Raw genomic sequence first — 17,777 nt, forward strand, 5'->3', positions numbered from 1 at the left:
GTCATAGATCGTTCTTCCATGGAGACTCTAGAGAGGAAATGGATGAGCATTTAACTTCTGGCAGTTAAATAAGTTGAAACAGGGCTTGTGAGGTCCCTCATAATTCTTACAGTGTGTAACCTTGATGCAGGTAAAATCGGAAGAAGGGCTGTTAAGAATAAGGGGGCTTTAAAAATGCATGACACCTGTCTTCCCTGCTGTATCGCAGTGCTTCATAATAAAATGAATCTGAGCCTGACTCATTTTATAATAGATGAAATTCTTACTGTAATGCTATGTGGTGAGATTTACCCTTCAGAAGAGGTATTGCACCCATGTCATGTAATACAGTTGTATAGGTGACATTTTGAATGGTTATCTGCGGCGATTAAATAAAGCAAATGGCATTTAAAAAAAAATATTGATTGCTTTTGTAAATTCTCTTTATTGACAACAGTCACTGTAACTGCAGAGGCTTTAAAATTTCCAGAAAGAAATGCAAGGGCTGATTATATCAGATTAACAACATCCCCCCCCCCTTGGAACCTGCAGCCAAAAGCCTGAAGCCACTTGCATTAGATTACAACACTTACAGTCTTTTTTATAAATCATATTCAAAACAAAAATAAAATAGCTTATCTTTGATTTTTTTATTATTATTTTTGCCTTTTTTGGTTTGCTTGATTTGCTGTACTTTATGTCCAAGTTCTGGGACAGGGTGTGTGCGTATCACAGCTCTTAGCTGTTCTGCTTTAGCTTTCGTGCAATGCATCTGTTTGCTTTCTTGTCTCTTCTTCCTTTGCGTCTTTCTGCTCCAGCCTTCCTACACCAGGCTGCTGAAAAGACCCCCCCCCCTCAAAAAAGTCAGCAGAAATAATAGTGTGGCGCAGGCCGCCATCATTTTTGGCTTTGTGACCAAGTATCCCTCCAGTAGAGGGCGCTTCATTCCTTTCACTGACAGGCCGAAATTTCCTTTCGTTCCATTATGCAAAGCAAGTCAAACAAATTCTTTACATAAGCTTAACTAATTACTTGGCTTTTCTCATGGGGTTTGGGGAAGGAGATGGTTAGCCTTGCTCCCCAAACTGAAGCCTTGCTCCCCAAACGTCAGGTGAAAGGATTTAACTTCTTTTAAAAGTCACGTTTGGCTTGCCTAACAGCAGTTCATTTTTATTTGGTTTCACAATGCAGAATTCTAAAGCTCTGTTTCAGGCGACAAGCAGTCTTCATAAGCGTAGGCAGCCACATGCATTTAATATATCATTTACATGCTCTGAGGTAATTTATTTTGTCTCCTAGTAATCTATCATGCTTACTAGCGATCAGTCTCCGATTTCCTTTTATAGGAGAAGAAAAATGATGCTTTTTTTTCCTCATAAGGCCTCGTCTTTCCCTTTGCATCTATGGCTCCAATCCTATGCCTGCTTTCCTGGGAGTAAGCTTCCTTGGAACTTGGTGGGAATTACTTTAGAGTAGATATGTGTGGGATTGCACTGCTGCCGCCTAAATGAAATGTTCACAAGTCTTATTTATTAGGTCCTTGGATTTAATGAAAGGGTTAGTGTTCTGCATCCCAGACATTCAAATGTCTTTTGTGACAATGATAGGCAAAGGGATTTCGGAAAGGTCCTAAAAAGTTATGGCCACAGATTGACAGGGCCCAGACCAGGTTGTACGTGTGACTATCCTGTAAGGCTGAGGTGGTGGTCCATGTGGTACGAACTAAAGATCTAGGTATGGATTCTGCTTCCTTGAGTGCCATGTTTCCACACCATTATGATTGCTTGCCTTTTTGTTGTTGCCCTAAAGTGGAAGTGGGGAAACTCTGCCCCTCCAGATACTGTTTGGACTTCAACTCCTATCACCCCCAACCTTTGGACCATGGTGGTTGAGTCTGATGGGAATTGAAGTTCAGCAGTGCCTGGAGGGAACTGATTCCTCATCCCTGATCTTGAGGAAATAGAGCACCTCATCTTTCATACCAGAGGCACTTGCTACAGTGTAGTATAAGAAAGTATAGGTTTTGTCATTGCCATTCAAGACAATTAGTTTGGGTCATTATAATTGCTTGTCGTAAAGGACAGCAACATGAGTCTTAAAGATGGGCAAATTTACTACAGCAGCAGCTTCCATCTCATTTTATCAGATGCATGAATAGCAGTCCTAGGTTGGCACCTACATGGTTTGGAACGAGGCCAGGAGGAATGGAGAGGAATATGTATCTGTAAGAAACATACGAACTGCGTTTCTTCAGAATAATCTCCAAACCTAAGGGAGGAGAAACTCAATTTTTCTACCTCTTCTGGATTGATTTCTTTCTTCTGTAGTATAAATGAATCATAGGATTGTAGAGTTGGAAGATACCCTGAGGGTCATCTAATTCAACCTCTTCAATGCAGGAATCTCAAAGCATCCATGACAGATGGCCATCCAACCTTTGCTTAAAAACTTCAAAAGAAGCATACTCCCACCATCTTCAAAGGGAGCCCATTCCACTGTTGAACAGCACTTGCAGTCGGAAAGTTCTTCCTGATGTTTTGTTGGGATCTCCTTTCTTGTAACTTGAATTCATTGGTTTGAGTCCTACCCTCCGGGACAGGAGAAAACAAGCTTCACCATCTAGCATGTGACAGCTTTTTAGCTATTTGAACATAGCTATCATATCTCCTCCCAGTCTTCTCATATCCAGGCTAAACATACCCAATACCCAATTCCCTCAACTGTTCCTCACAAGGCTTGGTTTCCAGACCCTTGATCATCTTGGTTGCCTTCCTCTGCACATGTTCCTGCTTGTCAACTTCCTTCTTAAATTGTGGTGCCCAGAACTGGCAGGTGTAGTCTGAGCAAGGCAGAATAGAGTGGTACTGTTACTTCCATTTTGATACTATACTTCTGTTGATTCAGTCTAGAATAGCATTTGCTCCCCCCCCCCCTCTATTTTTCTGGTGTGGACTCATGTTAAGCTTGTGGTCCACTAAGATCCCAAGATCCTTTTCACATGTACCTTTGGTAAGCCAAATGTCCCCCACTTTATATTTGTGCAGTTGGTTCTTCCTGCTTAAGTGCAGAATCTTACATTTCTCCCTTCTGAAATTCATTTTTCGTTTTGGCCCAGTTCTTTAATCTGTTAAGGTATTTATTTCATTTCATTTGGTAATGGTTTGATAATATGTTTGGACATATCTCAGTATTACTAGAGTGGCTGGGGCAACCCAGCCAGATAGGTAAAGGTAAAGGGACCCCTGACCATTAGGTCCAGTCGTGTCCGACTCTGGGGTTGTGGCGCTCATTTATCTTTATGGCCGAGGGAGCTGGTGTACAGCTTCCGGGTCATGTGGCCAGCATGACTAAGCCACTTCTGGCAAACCAGAGCAGCACACAGAAACGCCGTTTACCTTCCCGCTGGAGCGGTACCTATTTATCTACTTGCACTCTGACGTGCTTTCGAATTGCTAGGTTGGCAGGAGCAGGGACCGAGCAACGGGAGCTCACCCCGTTGCGGGGATTCGAACTGCAGACCTTCTGATCGGCAAGTCCTAGGCTCTGTCGTTTAACCCACAGCTCCACCCGCGTCCCTTACCCAGCCAGATGGGTGGGATATAAATAATAAAATTATTATTAGTATTATTAGTCCTTGAAATAATTTAGATGTAACTAAACCACAAAGCCTAGGGTTTGCCGATCAGAAGGTCGGCGGTTTGAATCCCCTGGGCTGAACGATCGGGGTGGAGATGCTCCTTCAGGTATACAGGACTGAGGCCGTTTAGGGCTTTAAAGGTCAGCACCAACACTTTGAATTGTGCTCGGAAACGTACTGGGAGCCAATGCAGATCTCTCAGGACTGGTGTTATGTGGTCCTGGCGGCCATTCCCATTCACCAGTTTAGCTGCCGCATTCTGGATTAATTGCAGTTTCCGGGTCACCTTCAAAGGTAGCCCCACGTAGAGCGCATTGCAGTAGTCCAATATACCTTCTGTTAACATCTTTCCTTATCTCTATCAACTTAAAATCGCATCTGCAGTTCAGTTATTGCTGCATGTTTTGATTTTTAGTTTTAGTACAACCTGTATATGCATTTCTAATTTTCAGCTTCTTCAGATAATTGCTATGCTGTTTCATACGTCTGTTAAAAAAAAAGAATCAGAGCTTGGTCTATGTTTTACCCCCCTCCCCCTTCACTCAACTATTGATGCCATTTACATTCAAAGGGATATACCTGAAAGTACTTGCATCGACTGTTTAAAGGGAGCAATCTTTATCCAGTCTAGATTTCAAAATAATTGACAACTACAATAAGTTTTGAAGCGAGGGTGGAACACGTCTTGAAGGGATGTCTTTAGAATCTAAAACATTTGCATTAGTCATCTATCAAAGGTCTTGCATTAGGGAATCGACTGCTAGCCTGACTTGTTGATCACTAGCAGACTCGGATATGTTTTGTATAATATGGTTCTGTTTCATTTGATCTAAGGCAAATGACATAGGACAGACTGACGGTCCATCTAGCTTAGTATTTTTCCCATTGACTGGCAGCTGTTTTCCAGGGTTTCAGAAAGGGAGTGCTTTTTCTAGGACTGCTAGAAAGTGCTGGGGTGCTTGAACCTGGGGAGCTTAACATGCTCTGCCATCATTGAGCCACATTCGTTGCCTGACCTAAGTGTTATATCTTCCTTGCTGCCAGAAGCTTTGCTACCACATCCTCTGCTTTTAGGCAAAACTGCCTCTGGTGCGTTCTCCCTCTCAGCTGTCACCTAGGAGCAGCCATTTTACCTGGCAATAGCAGAGGGAGAGATGGGAAGAAGGGACACTCCTTCATCTCTGCTGACCTTCGGTTCCTCCTTTCCCTCAGCTATCTCCATTTGAGCCGATTCTTTATAAGAGTTTCGTGGGCAGTATCCAGCGAACTTGTTCCCTCAGCACAGGGATTTACCCTTCCACAGTGGGACTTTGCCCCTCTTCTCTGTCTCCCCAGGTGTGCCCTGTTCCCTCCCCAGAAGTGCTCCAAAAGGTTGGGGAAACTACATAACTGGTGGCTTTTTTTGGGGGGGGGTGCATGATGGTGGAGGTTAACGGGAGTTGTGTTACACAAGTGGAAATCCTTGCAGTGATGGAACAAGTTAGTTGGACACCACTCTGTACCTTGAAAAACAGGTACCCGAGTTTGTTTCAACTTCCTCCCTCCCCGTGCCCTTTTCCTCTAAGTGTTGTGCCTACCAGATTGTAAGCCTGAGTGCAGGAACTGTCTTTTAAAAATTATTATTATTATTATTAATTTATTATTATTTATACCCCACCCATCTGGCTGGGTTTCCCCAGCCACTCTGGGCAGCTTACAGCACATTAAAATTGCAAAACATTAGACATAAAAAATTTCCCAATACAGGGTTGCCTTCAGATGTGTTTTAAAAGTCAGATAGTTGTTTATTTCCTTGACATCTGATGGGAGGGAGGGCGCCACTACTGAGAAGACCCACTGCTCAGAGAGCCCTTTTGTCTGAAGAGTGGGTTTATTTAAAAAAAATTTACACACTTTGAATACCTGAAGAAGTGTCTCCACCCCCATCGTTCTGCCTGGACATTGAGGTCTCCAGCTCTGAGGGCCTTCTGGTGGTTCTCTCACTGCGAGAAGTGAAATTGCAGGGAACCAAACAGAGGGCCTTTTCCACCAGATGTCAAAGAGTTAAACAACTGTATAAATTTAGTAGACATCTGAAGGCAGCCCTGTTTCAGGAAGCTTTTAATGTTTTATTCTTATTTTATGTTTTGCTTTGTACTTTTGTTGGAAGCTACCCAGAGTGACTGGTGCAACCCAGTCAGGTGGGCGGGGTGTAAGAAATTTATTATTATTATTATTATTACTACTACTACTACTACTACTACTAGATATACTGAACAGAAATCAGATTGACATATGTCCCTGTATACAAGAGCAGAATGAAATAGTTGCAGCTTTTTTGACTGCATGTGTTGCAAGTTGAGAGCAAAGTCAGAAGGAAACTTCTGTTAATTCTGAATGGATGCAGGCAAGCAGGTGCTGCAGAAGCCAAATGGTTAATTCTGAACTTAACACAGGAGTAATTCTGGGGCTTGGGAAGAAGTTCTCATCAATACTGCCCTTGTTAATTCAAAGTATGTGGTTTTTATTGCGGCTATGGATATGGTGTGTTAAAATAACCTCTCTCTGTGTGTGTGGGTTTTTTTTTGGTTTTGGTTTTTTTTTTAGTTTCCTTTACGGAAGATGAGAAAGAGCAGCTAAGAAAATTCACCAACAGAACTTTCCTGCTTGATAAAAGAACCTGTCATCAAGTATATCTGAGCTTAGTTGATATACTTCTGGCTTATTGCTATGAAGTCTGTGCCACTGAAGGAGAGAAGAATGTGAGTTCCTCCCCTCTACTCCCCTGTATGAAACTTCAGTGAAGTGGATCCGCTAGAATAGCTACAGGGAATTTCTCTGTCATCTGGGAGGCAGGGCTTTTAAAGCGGACTTTGTTCCTGGCGTTGAAAGCGCAGGACCGAAATGCTATATCACTAGGGTGGTTTGCCAGGCAGCTGTTTGAAATTAACAGTCCAAAGTGTGAGGTATTCTCTTCTCTCACTCTCTCTCTTGGATGCTGCTACGGCAACTCTGCTGAGCTGTATTTAGCAGTAGAGGAAAGGAGGAGGAAATGATTTTACAGCTAACAGCTGAGGGCTCTTCATTGTCCACATGTTGAATTTTTTTCTTTTTTTTCTTTTGTGGGGGACAGGTTTTCTTGGATGCTTTCTAGACTCAGGAGCATTATTTTGTTGGAAGCAAAGATTATTTGTTGAGAATTACTGTTCTTGAGGCAAGGCACCAAGTCTTCTGTAGCATATCCTAGTCTAGCGGTTCTGTGCTTAAGAACAACATGGGCATTTCCACTGACCGTTGGGGGAGATCTGTTGTGGGTTACCTGGGAATACAATCTTTGGAGACGGAGAGCTAGAGGTGCAGGTTTGGGTGGGAGGAGGATTGAGGAAGCAACAGGACCTAGAAAATCTGGATGTGTGTAGACAGGTAAGACTTGGAGCAGAGACTCAAGCCAGAGAACTGGCTGATGGGAAATGTTCACAGTGCATAGAGGGTAAGGGGAAATAAAGGTCCAGAAATGGACATGCCACACATGTTCAGGGAGATAGTACTGACCTAGGTGCTCTAACTCTTAATTACCCCCCATCATGGTTCTCTAATGTCTAACACCAAAATATACAAAGGGTGGAGGGGAGAGGAATTGAAGTTGGATAGTATCTGCAAATATATGGAGATCATTTAAATGTGTTTTAATTGCAGTTTTCAGTTTCTTAGTTCCTGTCCAAATGGTTTCTTTTTACAAACACAGTGCTGTGTTCTAATTTGGTTTCCTGAACCCCTCCTTCTCAGGTTGAGTCTCCATGGAACATACGAAAGCTGAGTTCAACTCTGTGCTGGCTGGAGGTAAGATGAATTATAACAAGTTTATTGATAGGGCAATACATGTTAAACAGAGGCATATCTGGAAAAGGTTTACTGCTACCTTTCACCCTATCCCTTCTGAAGTGGATATCTCTTCTTAGGTGGTGTAATGGGTTAAGGGGCTGCTTGTGCGTAAATGGTTGAGTTCTCAACTCATGCAATCAGTTTCTAAACTCTCCCAGTCCGCGGAGCCATGGATGCATGGCTACCTCAATCGCTGGCAGAATCCGTCAGTGAGCGCTTCCGGAATTTACGCCAACATAAGAGTTCCTTAACGGAAACTCTCCTTCTGGATTCTCTGCGTGACAGTTTCCTGCGCAGAGTAGGCGTCCCCAGCGGAGGTCCTGAGACCTCCCCGCTGTTCTCACTGGAAGTATCTTGGAGCCATCCCTCCGACTGAGTTTCTGCGGGAACTCTCTCTCTCCCCCTGCTGGTTCCTTCCTCAGCATCCGAGGGTCTCCTAGCCTCCTTGAGCCCTTCCACCACCTGACTCTCCAATGGCAGTTCCCTGACAGGTGGGATTTTTATTAGTAGTAATTTATTGGTTCTCCCAATGCCATCTCTACTTGTAACTTCATTTGTATTGCTATACTATCTTTTAAATCTTTGGGAATACAACTAGATTGAAAACAGGGATTTCCCTTCTTAAGAGGACCTCCCTAGACCAAAAGTGTTAGATGCCCAGTTATAACATCTATTGCACAGGAGTGAATATCCCCTTTGTCCCCTTGGGGACAAAGGACTTGAGAGGGCGATTCTGGTTTTAGACCTGGTCATGACACTGAAACTGCCTTGGTTGCCCTGATTGATGGCATTTGCTGGGAGAGAAAGAGTGTGTGTGAGCCTGCTCATTGTCCTTGATCTCTCAGCAGCTTTTGATAGCGTTGACAGTGGTACCCTTCTGGAGTGGCTCTGGAAGTGATAGAATCAGAGAATTGTAGAGTTGGGAGGGACCCCAAGGGCTGTTTGGTCCAACCCCCTGCAAGGCAGGAATCTCAGCTAAAGCGTCCATGGCAGATGGCCATCCAACCTCTGCTTAAAAACCTCCAAGGAAGGAGAGTCCACAGCCTCCCATAGGTGACCATTCCACCGTCGAAGAGCTCTTACTGTCATAAAGTTTTTCGGATGTTTAGTCGGAATCTCCTTTCGGGCCACTGTATTACATTGGTTCTACTCCTACCTTCAAGGCTGTTTCAAGAAAGTAGTCATCTCACAAACTTCCACCTTGTCATCTGTACTATTTACCATCTTCACTGAAACTGCTGGGAGCTGTCATCAGGAGATTTGGAGTGGGGTGTCCTCAGTATGCAAATGATACCCAGCTCCATCTATGCATGCCATCCGAATTATGGAAGGCAATTCAGGTGCTAGACTGCTTGGGCTGGATGTGGGCCAATAAATTGAAATCCTGTTCCTTCTTCCAAGTTCTTGGATTCAAGAGTTTGGGAGATGGCCTGTCCTGGAAGGATTAGCCTCAACTTGAGATAGCTAGCTACAAAACAGTTAAGAAGATTTCTCTTCTTAGGCAGTTTGCCCAGATTTTAATTTTACTCTTAGTGGAGAATGGCAAACATATTTGCTCTTTCAAAAGGACTCTTAAGGTCTATTGCTTGTTGAAGCTGTGTTATTCTTTTTTAATTTGAAAAGGGTATTAAGGGATAGCTGTGTTCTCTTCGAACAACGTAACTGTAGCATGGGAGTAAGGAAGACAATACCTGTATAAGTTCACCCTATGAGTATCGTGCAAATGTGAATTAATCAGAGTCTCTCATAGGAGAGGGCCCATTTATGAATAAATCCCAATTGTAAAACTTAATGGATGGAAGGTATTTCTTTTCCTTTTAGGCTGCGGGGATATATTAATTCCCCGGTTAGATGACAAGAAGCCTGATATTTTAGATTTCAGGCGTATTAGTTAACATAAAATCAATAGAGGTCCTTGTGCTGAGAGCATCAGTCAAGTAAAGCGAAAGTAAGACTCTGCTCAATAAGAGCTTCCGATAATTGCTCTGCCATCGTGGCCAGAACAGAAGGGGCAGATGATTTGCTGCGTTTTACAGGACATTGGCAAATATATTCCTCCTTGACGTTTTTAGAATGTTAACTTAATAGCCGTGCTTATTTTGGTTAATCAGGGTATATGCCCTGTGGCCTGCTGAACTGTGGGGATGATGGTATGGGGCCTGTAGATGAGGCTTAGGGGCTTTCCAATGTGAAACTGAATGGGAATTTCATTGGCAAGACAACACTGCCTGTAATTTCATAGGAAAGTAACAACCTGCTGTTTACTTTTGTCTTACAACTACTGTTGAAGTACAGTGGTACCTCGGGTTAAGAACTTAAATTGTTCTGGAGGTCCATTCTTAACCTGAAACTGTTCTTAACCTGAGGTAATACTTTAGCTAATGGGGCCTGCTGCGCTGCCGCCGCCGCACGATTTCTGTTCCCATCCTGAAGCAAAGTTCTTAACCCGAGGTACTATTTATGGGTTTGGAGAGTATGTAACCTGAAGCGTCTGTAACCTGAAGCGTCTGTAACCCGAGGTACCACTGCAAACATGTTTTCTCCCCTAGTAATTGTGGCCTTTAAAAATGTTTGTTCCATGCAGAGTTTTACTAGCATTTCGGAAGTTCTGATGTCCTTTGGGAGAAGAGTTATGTGTTATCCACTCTACCGACACTTCAGTTTAGTGACTCGGGCCTTAAATGACACCATTATGATATTACAACTTGGTAAGATATTTAAGTTTTATCTTTACAGTTTGGCTATGGCAAATTAGTTGGGTATTTGTGTGTGGTGAACACATTTGTTCACAAAGGCATAGTTTTAGATAACTTTACAAGGAGTCTGGGTTTATTCATGGGGCATCTTTTTAGTAATTTAATGTATCATTTTATTTCTGTTTATAAACATTCTTAAGGCTGCAACATTGGCCTAGGACTAAGTTTTATTTTTGAGTCTACATGAGTACGATTGCAGCGCAAATCTATTTTATACTGAATTGTCATAGTTTAATCAAATTTTTTATGGGGATGTGGGTGGCGCTGTGGTCTAAACCACTGAGCCTAGGTCTTGCCAATCAGAAGGTTGAAGGTTTGAATCCCCGCGATGGGGTGAGCTCCCGTTGTTCGGTCCCTGCTCCTGCCAACCTAGTGGTTCGAAAGCACGTTAAAGTGCAAGTAGATAAATAGGTACCGCTCTGGAGGGAAGGTAAATGGTGTTTCCGTGCACTGCTTTGATTTCGCCAGAAGCGGCTTAGTCATGCTGGCCACATGACCTGGAAAAGCTGTCTGCAGACAAACGTCAGCTCCCTCGGCCAGTAAAGCGAGATGAGTGCCACAACCCCAGAGTCGTTCGCGACTGGACTTAACTATCAGGGATCCTTTACCTTTAATTGATTTTAAAAGTCAGGTTTAATTCAGTTAGCTGTTACTGTTTTATTTTCAGAAGTTATTTATGAAAATATTTCTAAGCTGCAATTTCATTTAAAAAAATCAAAGCACTTTACAACAATTATAATAAAAATGCAACAGTTAAAACAGATCACCATAGTACATGTCATGGTACATGACTTGCTTGTTTAAAAAACAAGAACAAAAGCAAGGCAACCAACCAACTGTTGTCTACGGTGCAGTAGGATTTGTCCCTGTGTTGAGCTTCATGAGATCCTTTGTCTACAGATAATCCTGAATATACATTGAATGGAAATGTCTCGGACCATTTGGCTTGTAGCAAATTCTGACAGTGGGTGATAATCCATTAAGTTTTACTCAGAGTAGACCTATTGAAATTAATAAAGATGACTGTGTGAACTCCATTAATTTCAGTAGGTCTCTTCTGAGTAATGCTTAGTTGAGTGACACCCAATGTGTTGTTGAAAGCCACCTGTAACAATGAGCAAAGCCTTCTTTTGAATGAACTAGGTAGAACCAAAATATCACTGTACCCCTTTGAGTCTCCCAGTCTCTCTACTCTTCATAATGTTCAACTGTGGGTTGTGGGGTTTTTTGTGTTTTTTTAAGCATTGTAAAAAGTCAAAAAGGAACTAATTTAATTCTTTCCATACTGGCAAATGCTTTCCTTTGATTGTGTAAAGTTACCCAGGAAACCATTGTTAAGATGAAATGTGATTGGCTCAGTTGAATGATTGTTGGAGTTGTGGTTGGAATTTAAATAACTTGGGCTTGAGTGTATAGTTGATAAAAATGAGTTCTTAACCATGTCCACTTGTACTATTTCATTGGAGAAAGGAAGAGTGCATAGCATGATCGATAATGATTTTCCAGATGCTTTGAGAGAACTTAATGACACGTTATTTGACTAAATAAGTTGGAAGAATAGTCCTAATAATGGTGTGTAAAGATAATTACTACAAATGTAGTATTATGAGTGGAAGTGAGTAATAATTGGCATTAAAATGTCAATACTCGTACACTGAAAGCCTGTCGTATCTATAAGTAATGGGTGTAATCCTGCCCACATTTATCTACAATTAGAGGAATAAACCACTGACATTTGCAATATGCCCTAGAGTGGACAAAAATACTTAAATGAAACCTGCTTTTTAAAAGAAGTTGAGAGCCTAAAAAAGATTACAAAAAATAACCTTTTAATTTTAACACAGACAGAAAACAATTCATCACAGTCCCAAATACTGATTTTAAAAGCTTGCAATAAGGAGGTCTTCAAAGCTTGTTTTAAAGACAGCATTGTAGGGGCCACGCATACCTTCCTAGGGAGGGTGTTCCAGAAACATGGGACCACCATTCTGCAGCTATGTGGGTTAGAACTTATTTTGAATGGGACCCTAGCATTCTTAAGAGTACAAGAAGGCCTCTCTTGCTACTGAAGGTTAGGACTGTAGTGGTGGTCTGGGGTGAGAAGTGCAAGCAAGATGGGATAAATATTTTGCATTAGTCATGTTATAGAAACTGCACTTCAGTATTCAGTATTCAGTATGAAAAGGCTCAAGTGGTGTCTGTTGTCTATCTGTGCTTTGGCTTAGGATGGGCGTTTGAACTGACTAACCTATGAGAAGCATTCTTGCACGGTATTGAGAGTGGATGACCCTGTAATCCTCAGGCCAAGTAGCAAACATGAGTAGCAAAAGCAGTGGCTATATGGGAGGCAGTATGCCTTTCACAGCAGCTCTTGTGCCAGAGCTCTAAATTACTATTTAAACTTGGAATTTTAAAAGTTTCACTGTTGCTAGGGAAACACTACAAAAGAAACCAGGTCCCTGAGCATGTGGTTGCCTTTTTGTGTGTGTGTACAGACTTTTGTCTTGGGAACAAAATATGTTAGTGCATTACGGCTCGGTGTCCTTTGATCAGCAGGACATTGACATGTTAACACTTTTACTTCCTCTCATGTCGTGTTAGATCTAATTTTAAAAGGCAGCATGTACAAGCTCGGTTGAATTTGATAAGCATTTGATTAGCGAGTTAGTAGGACATGAAATATTAAAATGGCTTTTGACATAATTAGTAAACTAGAAGAGAGAGATGGAGTAAAAATAGATTAATTAAGTAGCTCAGATGCATTTTGTGAATTTCGCAGATGTTCTTCTGCAACCTGTATAGCTAAAACATGTTTTCAGCTACGGTAGGAAGAACGTATTTAGTTTGTTTCCATGTGTAAGGATTGTATTTGATCTAGATAGCTAGCAGTGGCAGCTAGACTGGTGACTGGGAGCAGCCGCCGAGACCACATAACACTGGTCCTGAAAGACCTACATTGTCTCCCAGTACGTTTCTGAGCACAATTCATAGTGTTGGTGCTGTCCTAACATGCCCTAAATGGCCTCGGCCCAATATACCTGAAGGAGCATCTCCACTCCCATCGTTCAGCCCAGACACTGAGGTCCAGCTCTGAGGGCCTTCTGGCTGTTCCCTCACTGTGAGAAGGGAGGTTACAGGGAACCAAGCAGAGGGCCTTCTCGGTGGTGGCGCCCACCCTATGGAACACCTTCCCATCAGATGTCAAGGAAATAAACAACTACTGTACTTGGCTTTTAGAAGACATCTGAAGGCAGCCCTGTTTAGGGAAGTTTTTAATGACTGATGTTTTAATGTATTTTTAATATTTTGTTGGATGCTGCCCACAGTGGCTAGAGAAACCCAGCCAGAAGGGCAGGGTATAAATAAATTACTACTACTACTACTACTACTACTACCACTACTACTTTTCATAAAAGTAGGTGAAGTATGTGCTCTGGCTCACTTTCCCATTCTCCCTAGGTTCTTTGTATATCTATGCACTAGACCCAAATCCATCTTCTACGAAGCAAATCCCATTTATTTTAAAGGAGCTTGCTGCCTTGAAATACTGATTGGCTTAGGATGCCAGGCCTGGTTCATGAGCTTTCGTAGCAGGAAATGAAATCTTAGGTGTATTTGATTCTATTGTTCAGGCAACAGAATATTAAAATGTGTTTTGAGTTCCAACAGTTTACTAAAAGGGACATACCAGCAGCATTTGATCTTGGCTGAACATTTGGTTCATACTCCTGATCCAGAGATGGAACATATCCACCCTGAAAACATACCTCACTTGTTGCATGACTTTGTGTAGCTACCAGCCTGGCAATTCACCTCAAGCGTTTGGTATCTTACTTCTTTAAATGTGTTGATACCAAGATGGTGGTTTTGTCCCAATATCTTTTTAGAATACAGTGGTACCTCGGGTTAAGTACTTAATTCGTTCTGGAGGTCCGTTCTTAACCTGAAACTGTTCTTAACCTGAAGCACCACTTTAGCTAATGGGGCCTTCTGCTGCCGCCGTGCCGCCAGAGCACGATTTCTGTTCTCATCCTGAAGCAAAGTTCTTAACCTGAGGTACTATTTCTGGGTTAGCGGAGTCTGTAACCTGAAGCGTATGTAACCTGAGGTACCACTGTACATCCTGTCTTGGCATTGCCAACAAGGTCCCAGCAGCACAGCTGGTGGATGGGAATTGTAGGAGTTGTAGCCTAACAAAATTTGGAACGTTCATGTTGGTTGTCAACCTTCTTAATCGCAAAGTCACTCTCTCTGGATCCTTATTTAGCTAGAGCAACATATGCGCACAAGAGGAGCGGATCACCAGGCTTGGATGAACCTCAGTGTTTGCAAAAGTACAAAAATATTTAGAGAGAAAAACATCCAAGGCGAAGGCACACCAAAAGAGGACTGAGCATTCTCAGTAGGAGAGGGGCCTTTGGGGCAGGGGGACGGACTCTCTCTGCACCACAGTGCTGATTTGGAACCGGGGTGGTGGGTGGAGAGATATGTTTTGCATTTTTGTTAGAGACGTGTGGTAGGTTCTGGCTGCATTTTAAAAACAGCCTGTTTAACTTGCAGTGTGGCCCAGTGTCTTTCGCCCAAACCTAGCTAAAGTTTGCTGTAATGGTGCACTGCATTGCTTTCAACGGGGTTTAATCCTGATGATCTGTATCTTTATTGGCTAGAAGCTATTTGGACTAGCCTCAGCATCACTGCAAAGGCACATGAGGCAATAACTCTGCTTAAGCTGAGCAGTTCTGGGTCTGGCCAGTGCCTGGAAGGGAGGCAGTCTGGGAACCTGTTCTACAACCTTCAGAAAAGCAGGGTGTTTCTACAAGTAAACAAATGAATCTCCCTGTTGAAAAGGATCTTGCACGGAAGACTAAGGGTTGTGTTCAACTAACTTCTGCTTGTAGGAGACCCTTTGAAATTGATGGCCCCTAATGTTAATTATGGCCAATAATTTCAGCTGAGTAAATGAGGGTTGAATGCAGCCCTAGAGCACAAAGTCGTGATCGGCCATGTTTTTAGTATATCGGTATCTGAATAGTCTTGTTCCTCCAGATTCTGCTAACGGCTGTTTCAGATGCCTCTTTGGCAATGTATCTGAAAAACCATAACTTCAAGCAGTGTGTCTAATTAGGAATAATGCCTGTGATTCAAACAATTACTTTTTCTCATGTGAGGTATGTAGGCCAAATTTTGATTTCCACAACTTTCCAGCAGTAAGCTTTAGGGTGGAGAAGAGGGCAGGCATAATAGCTCTACCCCAACGGAGAGCAAAGTTTACTCGTTAGTTCTTAGGCCAGTAATTGACTTGCAGCTTTGTGCATGTGTTCCCTCACTAGCTTGCTTCTTCCCGGCGCTGCAGGGAGCAGGGAGCCCTGGACTTTTTTAATAGCACATTCCTTCTCTGCAAACCTTTTACCTATTCTCTTCCGTCTCAATCTCTCCCAGCTGGAGATACTCCAAGTCGTGGGATCTTCAACAGCAGAGGGAGTTTTGAGTCGGATACAACCAAGGAGCATTTGATTTGTCACATCGCCCATTACTTATCCCTTTCAGACTCTGATGTGGAGTTACAAGGGAGAACAAGGCTCAAAGTCTTTGAAAGCTGCCACCCTACCCCTCTTTCATTCAGGTGCTTAGGCTGACAAATCGTAGGTTTGTATTCTCCCCACCGGCCCATGAGCATTTCATGATATATTTGAACTTTTAGCATTGCTTTTTGCAGAAGAAAAATCCTCTGGAGAACAGGAAGTGATGGTGGAGAAGTGGGTTGAAGCTGTTCAGTGCAGAGGTCTCGTGCTTCAGAAATCAATTTAACGTTGCTGTATAACTGGGCTCTCATTCACTTTAAAAGCTTGCTTCGTTTTTCTGCCCACAGCAGTCTTGAGATGGTGCATTACCTGTAATAGCAGTCCGCCAAATTGCAGGAACTGGTCTTGTTTGTTACCTCATGAGAAACTGAGCATTTCATTAATATCGAGGCACCTATGCTGACATGCAAAAAACCCATAGAAACAAGATGTAGCCTTTACTTTCAAAGTGTAATGGAAAAACCAAGTTTCTATTCTCCTGCCCCTTTTAAGGCAGACTGGGGAGCTTTTTTCAGACTGACAGCCACATTGTCATCTGGGCAACTTTCTGGGGGACCAACTGCCAATAGTACCAATAGTGGATGTGGCCAGAGGCAAATTTTTCCTTTGTACAGTGGGCTATATTGGCACACACTTGCATAGGTACACAGCCAAGAATTCAAGGGCATATTCCAGCCAGGCAAGAAGTAAGCCTCCTGTGGAAGAACCAATGGGATGAGGAGGGGAGTGAAGAGTCCTAAGTGCCAGATAGAGATGTCTGGGGGGCTGACTTTGCCCCCCTGCCTGGGGGCAGAGGCCTCTCACCCTGCAAGGAATTCCTTCTCTGCGTAACGGTCTCTCCTCTTCGCTAAGAAGAGAAGAGACACATCAGATTTACACATCCCATCTAATTACACTTTTGGCGAAGCCAGCTCTTTGCATTTAGCTTACCTGCAGCCTCACACACACTCTTTCCACCCTTTTCATTGGCTCCTGTGAACTGCCCCAAGATCTTATGATGAAGGGCACTACATCAATCACATAAATAGTAATAGTAATGTTATTATTATTAATAATAATGCTGCTGACCCCTCTTGCTTACACCCCCACTCCTACAGAACCCAACTTTAAAAGGGGAGATTGTGACATGCTTGTGTAACTACAGTGGTGCCCCGCAAGACGAATGCCTCGCAAGACGGAAAACCCGCTAGACGAAAGGGTTTTCCGTTTTGGAGGTGCTTCGCAAAACGAATTTCCTATGGGCTTGCTTCGCAAGACGAAAATGTCTTGCGAGTTCCTGCCGGTTTTTTCCCCTCCCCCCCTTTTTCTAAGCCGCTAAGCCGCTTATCGTCTGATCAGCTAAGCCGCTAAGCCACTTAACAGCTGATCCGCCAAGCCGCTTATCAGCTAAGCCGCTAAGCCGCTTATCAGCTGATCCGCTAAGCCCCTAAACCGCTAATAGCGCTAATCCGCTAATCCGCTAATGGGCTTGCTTCGCAAGACGAAAAAACCGCAAGACAAAGAGAGTCGCGGAACGGATTCTTTTCGTCTTGCGAGGCACCACTGAACTGGGATTGATTCTTATAATGTTGATTGATTCTTCAGGTAATTCAGAAGCTCCAGAAGGCATGTAGTGCTGCTGCCTGCCTCCTTTTTGGAACTGGGAACGTGCCCAGTTGTTTTGCAGCAATTCTACTGGTTATGCCGGCAGACAAAATTCATCCTGCTAGTTTCTGCTTTTGCAAAGCCCTATTTTTGAATGGCACCCACGTTTTAAAAGCTGCCTCTTCCTGTCTGAGGCCCCATCACAGCACAGTTGCTCAGCGAGGTAACCCAGAACGAAATCTTCAGTTACATCCAGGGTCTGCTGCAAGTTGCAGGTAATTCTTGAAGCAATTGGGAGCAGGTACACACCAGAGAGACGCTGCCTTGACAGGAGAACCTTTTACCATGTACCTTTGAGGAAGGCTATCTTCAACCAAA

General features: G+C 43.1%; 1 protein-coding gene across 2 annotated transcripts in view; it reads left to right on the plus strand.

Annotated features, from left to right (window-relative positions):
* SHQ1 (SHQ1, H/ACA ribonucleoprotein assembly factor) overlaps positions 1-17,777 on the plus strand; it is a 58,564-nt gene that overhangs the window by 13,292 nt on the left and 27,495 nt on the right. For both annotated transcript variants that reach the window (XM_079963133.1, XM_079963134.1), the window contains exons 8-10: positions 6,203-6,357; positions 7,382-7,435; positions 10,062-10,185. In XM_079963133.1, coding sequence (XP_079819259.1) covers positions 6,203-6,357; positions 7,382-7,435; positions 10,062-10,185 — 333 coding nt within the window. The remainder of the gene's footprint in view (positions 1-6,202; positions 6,358-7,381; positions 7,436-10,061; positions 10,186-17,777) is intronic.

This window comes from Podarcis cretensis (genome assembly GCF_951804945.1).
Source record: "Podarcis cretensis genome assembly, chromosome: 2".
Classification (NCBI taxonomy): domain Eukaryota; kingdom Metazoa; phylum Chordata; class Lepidosauria; order Squamata; family Lacertidae; genus Podarcis; species Podarcis cretensis.